Source organism: Theobroma umbraticum, unplaced genomic scaffold (genome assembly GCF_002168275.2).
Source record: "Theobroma umbraticum cultivar Fairchild unplaced genomic scaffold, ASM216827v3 scaffold_30.0, whole genome shotgun sequence".
In the NCBI taxonomy this organism is placed as follows: Eukaryota; Viridiplantae; Streptophyta; class Magnoliopsida; order Malvales; family Malvaceae; genus Theobroma; species Theobroma umbraticum.
The window spans coordinates 9,979,663-9,990,185 of NW_018397254.1; the positions used below are offsets into that span (position 1 = coordinate 9,979,663).

A 10,523-nucleotide genomic window follows, 5' to 3' on the forward strand; every position below is an offset into this window, starting at 1 on the left:
TAAAAGACTAAATTCTAACTATAGTTAATATACCAGTGGTAGTATCTCTATTCATCCACAACCCTTGGAAAGTGGAAGAAAAGTACAAAGCATATACAAAAAATACGCAGCTAAAGAGTCAATAATCCTAAAAATGATATCTGAAGATAACCCTCGGATATAAAAACTTCAATGCTACCAATTAATTAACAGATGGAAATTCCATTCCCAGGTAGAACTGCAGGTAAAGGTAAAATTACATACAACAGTGAGTAATTATTGGTTTTACGTTGTAGCAAGAAAGCAAATAGATAAGAAAAGAAAAAGTATTTGCCTGGCATACGGATAAGAATCACGATTCTAATCAAGGAATTCCAATTCGTCCTCTTTAACATGGGCAAAGAACTTGACAGGTCCCCGGCCTTCAATTTCCTTAACAAACGCCACCTTGTAAGGAAGATTAGCTGAAATCCGTTTCCCTTTCCAGAGCCCGACGTATTGTTTAATCACTCCTTCCATACCGGTCAGATCCACCTCTGGCACGCGAGGCACGTGATACACTTTGAGCGGTACCTTCACCCTAACCTTCGCCCCTACTTTAGCCTCCTCTTCAGCTTCGGCCGATCCTGAAACCGACGCGTCTTTCTCCTCCTTGGCCACGGAAGCGGTGGAGACAGCTTGGCAGGAAATGATTCTCCTTGCCTTTCTAGTCACATTAACGGCGGTTAAGGGAGAAGGAAACGGAGCTGATTTCAGCGTCATCATCGTCGTTTTGGTTTCTGGTGATGATTTTCCATTTGAACGAGTAATCAAACAAGAACCGTGCGTTGCCGAAGACAAAGCCAAAGTGGCTGTACTTGTAGTCATCTCTATCTTCTTTGGTCTACACTTTCTTCCTTTCTTCCGCTTTGGGGTTTTCTAACTTCTATGAACGAATCCCCACCAGATATGCGTGTCAGAAACGATTTCTTCTACTGGCTGAATCCAAGAATCGAAGCACAGCAAACTGTCAGAAGGAGGGAGCGTGCAGTCCTTGATTACCAGTCTCTACCTTTTCTATTCTCTTGTTAAGATAAAAATGTGATGCACAGATACGGCGGACCTCCTTTTTCTTTTCAATTGTAGCCGTTGGATTCTATCAATATTTTTTTTATGAAAAAATAACTAAATATTTACATTCTAAATTACTTAATAAAAAATAAATAATCATAAATTTATAGCCGCTTGAATTAATATTATTTATCCTTTCACAGTTCCATTCATTGATCATTAAAGCTTTTTATATCGAACTATAATAAATTAGCTCTCTCGTATAAATCATGACTAATCCAACTACTAGTAATTATTGATATAAATTTGACCTCAAAAATGGATTAATTTCTCCAATCGTCAAATGGGTCTCATGGTGGATCGGAGTCTATGAACCTTGGCCACCACATTGTAGATATTCGTTCGAGACCAATGCACAAAATTAAGGATTGAAAGGGAAATTACAAAGAAGCAGACAAATGTGTGTGAGAGAGAGAGATAAAAATCCTATGACCTAGACTAATTAATCTTTGCTTTTAAATTGTTCCTACCTTGTGTTTTTTCCTTTTTCTTCACAACAGTGGTTGAGATGGATAATGATGTTCGTCCACAGCCATTGGTGGCGACAAAGGGTAGGGGATTAGGGACGAGAGGTGGACAAGGCAACCTGGGGCACTCTCCTCCAATCTTTATGGATAACGAAACTCGAGCCAGCAATTACCAGGCAAGGGACCCAGGCTCGAGTTTTTCGTCTTCTACCACAGTAACCTAACCCCACCACATTTTCATTCTGTAATATACTACCCAAAAATTCATCGCGCCAACGCACCATCTTTAAAGGAACTACAGTGCAAATTTAGGCTAGAAACAGAAGGAATGAATGCGATTTGCTGTGCCCTCGCTTTCCTTCCTCTAATAGCACTTGGACATCGGACACTTGGGTGCTTTCATTTAATGTGATATGAAACAAGGAAACAAACAGAAAATATTGAAGTAGATAAGAGGACAAAACACTCTGCTGAGTAAATATCTAAGAAGAGTTCCGAAGATGATAATGTAAAGAAATTTATAAAGAAAAAAAAAGGAGGGGTTTTCAATACATATAGCAGCTCACACACACAAACAATCAAGATAAAAGCGTATATACCATAGGGGAGTAAAGAAGCAAATAAACAAGCAACAGATACATAAACCCAACAAAAAATTTACAGGGACCTCATGTACGTAATGGCACAAACGGCCAAATGGGAAGGGGGGGAAGGTTAACATGAAAAATATATCAGAAGATATATTTTGTTTTCTATAAGGACACTCTGCATATTCCACAGCCACGAGAATAGAAGAGAGCATTCACGTCCCAAGATATCACAAAAAGAAGAAAATTCAAAAAAACAGATCTCTTGGTCATTATACATGACGGCCTGGGGAGCGACCGATTAGTCTGCACTGTTCTGGAAGCAAAGACGATACTACTTGTCCGTTGAGGGGAAAAAGTTCACCATCAATACCACAACCATTATGTGTGTGTTTCCCAGCCTTAATCTTAACTGATTTCACCTGCATTTCAGTGAAAGCTATAGTTATATGGTCTTAAGTCATGTGTATATGTTTGAGTATAGGACTCAGTATTCACTGATCCAACAGTTGGACCCAATATGCATCCCAAATCAAATCAAAGAGCATGGGCCAAATACCGTAAATAAGAAACAGTGCACAAACTGAAAAACACATGTTCAAACCAGCAACAATTATTTCATCACATGCATCTAGTCCAGCTGCACTGACAATTTTTTCAACTAAGAATCTTGCACTTGGATGGACTTTTATGGACTCAAAAATCAAGTAACTAGATTTGAAATATAAGATTCTTTACAGAATAAAGAAAAATTGATGCTCGTACCTTGACATATTCAACATATGGCAGTGAAAGGTGTTTTCCCATCTGCAGCAGCAAGAAAAATCTCATCAGCCTCAGTCGCCCACTCCCGTGAACCAACAGCATATCCATGGTGTTGTCATCATGTTCAGCTCTTGGTGCCACCACCTGAGAACTCTGCACAGTTCTGCATGCATGGTTACACACAAGGATGCCAAGAAATGGCCCCTTAGTCACAACCCATTTATCTTCGAATCTTGGGACAACTTCCTTCTTTATTCCTGATTCAACATCATCTGATGGCCCTGGTAACTCGATTGGATTTTCTACATCCCAGTTAGCCTCAGTGTCCCACTTTGGTTCAGCATCCCATATTGGACCTGGATCAGACAACGTTGAAGATATATCCTCTCTATCATTTGTTCCAGCATTACCCCAAGAACATCTAGAAGGATCCTGTGCTGCCGTCAATCCACTCCATCCTTTATCTGTCCTTGACTTTGATCTGGTCCTTGGCCAGTTTGGAGTCGTTGAAAGTGGTAACTGAGGATGAATAACTTCTGGTTCCGCTGTTACATTGCTTCTCCCAGATGATAGCCGTTTATTTTTGGGATCAAGGCCTCGCACATACTCAGATGGTTCAGTGCTTGCATGAGTGCCCCTACAAGTGTCCACCTCACCTCCAGACATTCGGCTAGGAGTCATTATTGAATCGATACTGGACAAACTAGAGGCTCTGGGAATACCATCTGTGTTTGACCTCCTCATAATGTCTGTGTACAGGTCTGACATGTCAACCACTTCCCGATCAGTCGAGTTTTTACCTTCTCGTTCCTCTTTTACTACTGGCAGGTACTCCACTTCATAGTTGTACTTCGGCAAGCACAAAAATTTGAGGAACCCAGCAACAAAATATCGTAGAGGACCAAATCGTCTCTGATATTTCTCAGAAAGTTCTAAGACTGCAACATGAGAAAAAGATACAAACATACAATTATCATTCACATGCTAAGAGATAATAAAGGGCAATTATTTCATTCACACATCATTATATACTCTGAAGAAAGATTTTCTTTCATTAATCATTGTATATATAGAAAATCATGTAGGCCTTCTTTGAATCTAATTTGCCTTGCTTGTATTCATGTTCATGGATCAGTCTATTAATTTAACCAAACTAAGAGATGAAAACGCATCCAAGACAATCATGCAAAATTTGCAAACTGGCACCCTAGTTTACCATCTTTTTACCCAGTCATTGAACTAGTATTTAATAACTAGCACCAATCAGGCTTAAACCTAACAATCAGACTTAAAACCAAGCATCACCCTAATGACAATAATTGTTAATTATAAAAATCTATAACAATCAGACTTAAAACCAAGCATCACCCTAATGACAATAATTGTTAATTATAAAGATCTATGCCAGCCTTTCAAAAAAAAAAAAGATATAAGCCAAACAGATATTAGAACCAAAATTCAGAGTATAAGGATATATCTTACGTAAGTATGTAAGAATGCAATTATTTAAGTATGCATTGTAGAGAATATTAAAGATGTACCAGGCGCCTCAACCATAAATAGGCAACTTAAAACCAAATGATACAAACAAAAGTGGCATATAATACACAATGGCTAGTTTAGGAGCAATTCTGCCATATGATGTCAATTATAGGCACACACTTATGATGACAGGAAAATAGCAAAAAATGGGGAACATAAGGTGGCTTTTTCTTGACGCATGGAATCGCCAAACAAGTGAAAAGGAAAACCAGTCACCCTTCTAAACACCAAAATTATTGACCAATTATATGTGTGCAACAGATGCGAGGAAGAATGGTCAAACCATTCTAAAAGGAGCATCATAATCAATAAGTGTCACTCACAATCCGAATTGAGGCATCACAGCAAGTATTTATTCAGTCACATGTCAAGATGGCAAAATATGCTAGATCGAAAACATCAAAGCATATATCAGACCACATTTCAAACAAAATGGGAAAGAAAAGGATAACTGTAAGGAGTGAACTGACATTGATAAAAATAGAAACAAACCAATTTCTATTGTATTAACCAGGATAGATCATCTTGTCACTAACACGTACCATCACTGACAAAACCATAATAAGAGACCGTCATCCCAAAGTGAATAACACCAGTCTGAATCCACTCAACAGCAAAAACATCTGTAGCGGTAAGACCTCCCTGGAACCAAAAAGAGATAACCTCAATTGTAGGCAACACAATGCCCAGTAGGAAGCTAATTTATCTATAACAAATGTGGTGTTCTCAATACTCTTTTTTCTTACAGTTTACAAAAAGAACATGTTTCCCCCAATAGAGACGCAATAGCATGGAGGCATTTCTCCAAAACTTTTCAAAGGAACATGTTAGGGTCGTTGTTGTTAACCGATTTCAGACCCATGAAGCAAAAAGGTTTAGAAAAAAGCTGGGCATCAATCTACAAAGGGAGTAACAGAATAACCAGCAAATAAAGCATATCTCCTGTTGAATTCACATGGCAGCATTACCTTCACAATAGAAATTGCAGCAGAGACTGGATCTCTAACTCCAAGAACAGTCCAAACAAGTGAGTTGTCAGAACCTGCTGGTATAATTCCAATGGGTATAGAAATTCCTTCTTTCTGATTGTCTCTACTAAGCAGACCATTTAGAACCTACAAATTCACCAAGATGAAGCAACTAGCTTAATAACTAAGATATACTAGAAGAATACCTAATAGAATGCAATCCCATCCAAAGAACATGGAAGCATTATGTTCTATTAAAATGCTTTCAACAGAGCAATTGAGTCACTATCCAGTACCAAAAAATCCTCACAACATCTAGGGAGAAGTCCCCTACAATGAAGATAAAAATTTGATGCTTATGCACTTATAACAATGAACTTATCATCAAGGCTGATAATAAACTTATCAGGTATCCTGTATGATAAGTAGGACTTGACTAAAAATATTGACAAAACTATAGTGAAAGGAAGAAAAAGAAAAAAAATTAAGGATGCAGTACAACTGATAGAAGGTTTCCAGGTGAAATCTAGCAACTACTATAGAGAATGACTAAGGAAGATGTTTATTATTCAAAAAGATTGAAGGGACCTTCTTGAGCATTACATGATCATAAAGCTTTGATCAAGTTGAAAAACAGACTTCATAGAATGAATTAAAATTGTGTATGCTTTATGTTATAGAAAGCTGACTATTTTACTGCATGAAAAAAAAGAAAAAGCAAGGGGAACACGAAAAATGACATGGGTCAAAGCAATGAAAAGGATATACTAGACAACAACATGACATAAAATTTGACATTGCCTAATCCTAATTACCATTAAAGAATCCTATGTAGCCAATCCCTATTGTTGGGATTAGGGTTTCTAACTAACAATTTCAAAAGTTGTGTACTTAATTGAAACAATTTTTAAAAGTTGTGCGCTGTTAAGAGATAACACATTTTCAATTTTTGGCTCATGAAAGCTCAAAATAGATGAAACTTTGTACCATGTTGAGGATCAGGCAAAACGTCATTGGATACGGATACAGCCTCAATTGAGAATCAGTTCTCTCTACATTTAGAGGACAAGTGTTTATATTAGCTAAGACCTTCATTAAGCATATCAATTTGAAAAATTATTCTAAAAGATGAATAACATAGAAAACATTGCAATATTCTTCCTTGACAAGACCAAATTAGATAAAATTCCATGTTCATTTTGAACTCCAAAGTCTTTAATACCGTAAATACATATGCTGGAGGGATATACTTGCATAATGGGTAAACAGTTATTACAACATTTTTAGATAAAATACAGTTATAACTCCTTCCCTAAAATTATTCCCGATCCTATCATAGACACAAGGGTATTAAAGGCCAGTCTCTCAAAAAATTGATCCAGGAATCACAAAATGACACAATAGAATACCAGTTGCCTTAAAAAATTTATGAGTCAATTTACTTGTAAATGTAGCTAAACAATACTAACGGTGTTGAAATGGCTAGAAAAATAAATGAAACTATAACACATGCATCGAAAGATTCTCTAGGAAAAAAAAATAATAAACAGGAAACAAGAATGAGAATTTAACTAAAGTTGAAATGGCCAACCTCATTGATAATCCCATCACCACCAACACATATTATTCCTGAAAGGAAGTAACAGGATTTAAATTCATATTAATGGAGAAGATGATGACCATCATCTAAAACAAGCAAAGCTAGAATAAGTAATTAAATATTCAAGTAGTACTACCATCGGGGCATGTGCTGATATCAACAGTAGATGCTAATTTTTTAGCATGGCCAGCAGAAGTCGTTTTGACCACCTCCAATTTAAACCCTGCAAGCTGTCACAGTTTGCATATACATGTGAAACTCAATATAGCCCAAACTCTAAAACAGCTTCTTCTTGACAATAATAATAACAGAAGAAAGGGAAAACAGAGATCTTACAACAAAAGAAAGAAGCAAGAAGTTATACAAAAGAGAAAATAAAGCACACAAAAAGACCAAAGACCATTATCCAAAAAACACAATGTAAAATTTGATCATTTAATAGTAAATAAATCAGTAAATTACACATTATTTACAATATGCCTGTAATGCATTTCTATACTTAAATAATATCAATCCTTATTTATAAGGAATATCCTAAAAATTAATGTGTGCCTAACATGTGCCTTAGAATAAGTTGATCCATAAGATACCTTCCAAACGCTAAGACTTTACAGACACAGTCATAACACAATGCAAGACGATCCAATAATCAGCAGGGAACAACACAGCTAGAACATACCCACTGAACTTATTCATTTTTTATCTGGACTTATTCAAGGCTATACATGCAGTTAAGCACTCTCACTAAACACAGAAACCCTAAAAATTTGAACATTGTATCTACAATACGTAATACAATTATTAATTAAGGGCCAAAGCCCGCCAAATTGAGAGCATCCTTTCTGCAAAAATGTTATAAGGCAGCTCAATATATCTAAGGATCTCTTCTTCTACTGCTAAACAGTTTTGCCATGATCTTTACCATTGTTCATTTTGAAGATAACATCATGATAATATATTCAACCTTCTAAAATTGTTGCAAAGAATCCTAAAGCAACTTCATTTCAAGAAATATACTTTGCCCTAACCTAACCATACATACTCCAGTACAAGTGATGCACAAAAAGTCAAATCATGACATGTTCATCGCTTGAAGCAGTTATGTGGAAGTGCTCGTATTAACTGCTTAAAGAATAATTTGAAAACAATGAGGAGGACCTTAAAGATTTACATACATCTGAAGGAAAGTTAATTCTAGCACCTTAGGTTCCCAAAGCAGAGAATAATAGCTTAAAACACTGCCAAATATAATACACGGAGAAAAATCAATGCAAGTTCACCAAAGCGAAAGAATACACTACGGATTTATTCATTTTATGAAAGGATATGGGGGAGAGGAAGCGAACTCCAAAGTAACAACAGCAGTAATGATCAAAGACAACCTACTCCAACGTATCAAATCCATAGATAGTGTCCGACGATAAAAAAAAAAAAATAGAACTAGAATATATATAAATTGGTAGGATAAAGGCTACACAACATACCTTAAATATTGGTTCCACAATGCCATGGAAAACTTTAGTAGAACGACCCCGACCTGACCTTGGGTTCAATATAACAAGCATCTTTGGTGGATTCTTGCACCTGAACACAAGCTCAGGAGGAGCATCCACCGGAAACAATTCAGAAGAGGCTTGTTTCTTTGAAGAAAGCAATGGGTGAGGCAAACAATTGATGAAACATTGCTGATCTGCAAACCCACCAACCCATTGAACTGCCTCTTCTACACTAGAAGCCAAGAAACGAAAATCCTTTCGACTTCTCTTTGGTTTAATAAAACACGAAAGGCCACAAGAACCCTTTTTAAGAGGGTAAGAATGCACAGTAAAATGTCTAACACCCACATTGTAGGATACCTGTCAAGATAAAGAAACTGAATAGACTGATTGCAAACTCAAAAACCCAAAATAAACACTCATTCATTGCAACAGCCCACTTCAAAGGTTAAAAGTTTACCGAGACGACATCATCGAGAGGCAACACATGAGAACCCCAAACCAAAGCTTTGCTAGTGAGTTTAGCATCGACAGCTTCTTGGTTGGCAATATCAGTAGATGAATTCTGCTCTACATCGGCGGAATTAGTATTAGGTGGGACATTCTTTCTCTTATCTAAAATGAGCTTCCCTGAGCAAACCACATAACCAAGTAAATCAGATTTTTCATCCCCTCCTCCGATATCGATTCGGTGCTCTTCCCTTTTGGATTTATCAGGCTGATCATCAAAGACAGGGGCTTCACCACGTTTGGAGGAAGCCTTGAGCTTCTTAGTACGTTTCTCAGGGAACACAATTGGGGAAGAGTGGGTTGCTATTTGTGAACACAAGCTCAGCCGCCTCAACGACTGCTGAGTCTGCGGAGACGACGACGACACTCTCACTGACGGACTATTACTACTCCTGGATAGACTCCCACTCTTCTGCATATCCGTTCACGCGCGTCTGCTCCGTAATTGTCAACACCAAATTTCACAACCACGGACAAGAAATAAACAGATGGAGACATACAAAAAAAAAATCTTTCTTATAATTTTTGTCTTCTTTTAATCACACGCCAACTGTAGCAGAAGACTCGGAGATTATGATGACGATGGCAGCTCGAATTCCGATCAGGGGTCTCCCCACAGCGCGAATCACACGATTAATCTGTCAGATCAGCTTAGAATTTTCAAATTTTAGTTTCAAAATTGGCTTTAACAGAAATTTGTCAATAATTTGGAGAGTAAAAAGGGTTAAAAGAAATGGAAATCGGAATTGGAATGAATTTATAAATTTATACTCACCGGAAAACATAAGGAAGCGGCGGCTAAGGCGGCGGATCGTACGGCTGCCGGAATGAGTTAGGTTGAGAGATAAGCGGATTCGCTGATTGAAACCTAAGGTGAAGGCCCCTGGCTTTTCGGGCTCATTTCATTTGTTGTCAGGGGAAGAAATATGAGCCCACCTTTTTTTTTTCTCCTTCTTATTTTATTTTATCCAACCACTATTGCTCCCCTATTTTTTTATATTAACGTAATATAAAATATTACTACCAAAAAGAATAATAATAATTCTACTGCTTTTGCCAGCGTTCCGAAAGCAGGCATTGACTCTTTTTTCTGTTTATATTTTCAAATTTCACAACTGATATGCCAAAAAAGATAATAAAAATTACCATAATAAATTCTCAACAAAAGTAAGTTAAACCCATCAAATTCCGAAATGAATGGCGTTTGACGTGTCTGTGGGCTATTGACTATTTTGGTTCTCTTGGATTGTGGACAGTGAAGGCCTACAAAACTAACATAAATTTCCTTCTTTTTTTTTTTGTTTTTCATTTATGACAGTTTTGATCCTTTTTTGAAATTTTAATTGCTCAAGAAACCCAATTGACGTGTTGGTTGTGAACTTTAGTTAGTAATTATTGGATGGAATGAGATTAGACATAAGCTGATAAGCATCAGTTCCCCTGAGATTATTAGAAAGTAATCAAAGAGCATCTTACGGATCAAGGTTTGTTAAACAACC

At 37.0% G+C, this 10,523-nt stretch overlaps 2 protein-coding genes across 3 annotated transcripts; both read right to left on the reverse strand.

Annotated features, from left to right (window-relative positions):
• LOC110418386 (uncharacterized) lies at positions 1 to 1,118 on the reverse strand. Its single transcript, XM_021431103.2, has one exon. The coding sequence runs from the start codon at positions 844 to 846 to the stop codon at positions 340 to 342; it is 507 nt and encodes a 168-aa protein (XP_021286778.1). The 5' UTR covers positions 847 to 1,118; the 3' UTR covers positions 1 to 339.
• Positions 1,119 to 2,170: 1,052 nt separating this feature from the next.
• LCBK1 (long-chain base (LCB) kinase 1) lies at positions 2,171 to 9,972 on the reverse strand. Of its 2 annotated transcripts, none has more exons than XM_021422266.2 (9): positions 9,800 to 9,972; positions 8,975 to 9,662; positions 8,503 to 8,874; positions 7,155 to 7,248; positions 7,010 to 7,047; positions 5,419 to 5,565; positions 4,993 to 5,092; positions 2,909 to 3,846; positions 2,171 to 2,565 (listed from the first exon to the last, which is right to left on the reverse strand). In XM_021422266.2, the coding sequence occupies exons 2-9, from the start codon at positions 9,440 to 9,442 to the stop codon at positions 2,416 to 2,418; spliced, it is 2,307 nt and encodes a 768-aa protein (XP_021277941.1). In that variant the 5' UTR covers positions 9,443 to 9,662; positions 9,800 to 9,972; the 3' UTR covers positions 2,171 to 2,415. The 2 variants fall into 2 exon arrangements, with proteins under 2 accessions (XP_021277941.1, XP_021277949.1); XM_021422274.2 differs by having other exon boundaries at positions 8,975 to 9,674.
• Positions 9,973 to 10,523: the final 551 nt, after the last annotated feature.

What these genes read in the sequence shown, in the direction of transcription:
- LCBK1 (XM_021422266.2), bottom strand. Translation starts at nt 9,442, where the DNA reads ATGCAGAAGAGTGGGAGTCTATCCAGGAGTAGTAATAGTCCGTCAGTG. An exon ending in CTCTCGATGATGTCGTCTCG is followed by an intron (nt 8,875 to 8,974) that starts GTAAACTTTTAA and finishes TTATCTTGACAG; the next exon opens with GTATCCTACAATGTGGGTGT. An exon ending in CTGCAATTTCTATTGTGAAG is followed by an intron (nt 5,093 to 5,418) that starts GTAATGCTGCCA and finishes TTTTGGTTCCAG; the next exon opens with GGAGGTCTTACCGCTACAGA.
- LOC110418386 (XM_021431103.2), bottom strand. Translation starts at nt 846, where the DNA reads ATGACTACAAGTACAGCCACTTTGGCTTTGTCTTCGGCAACGCACGGT.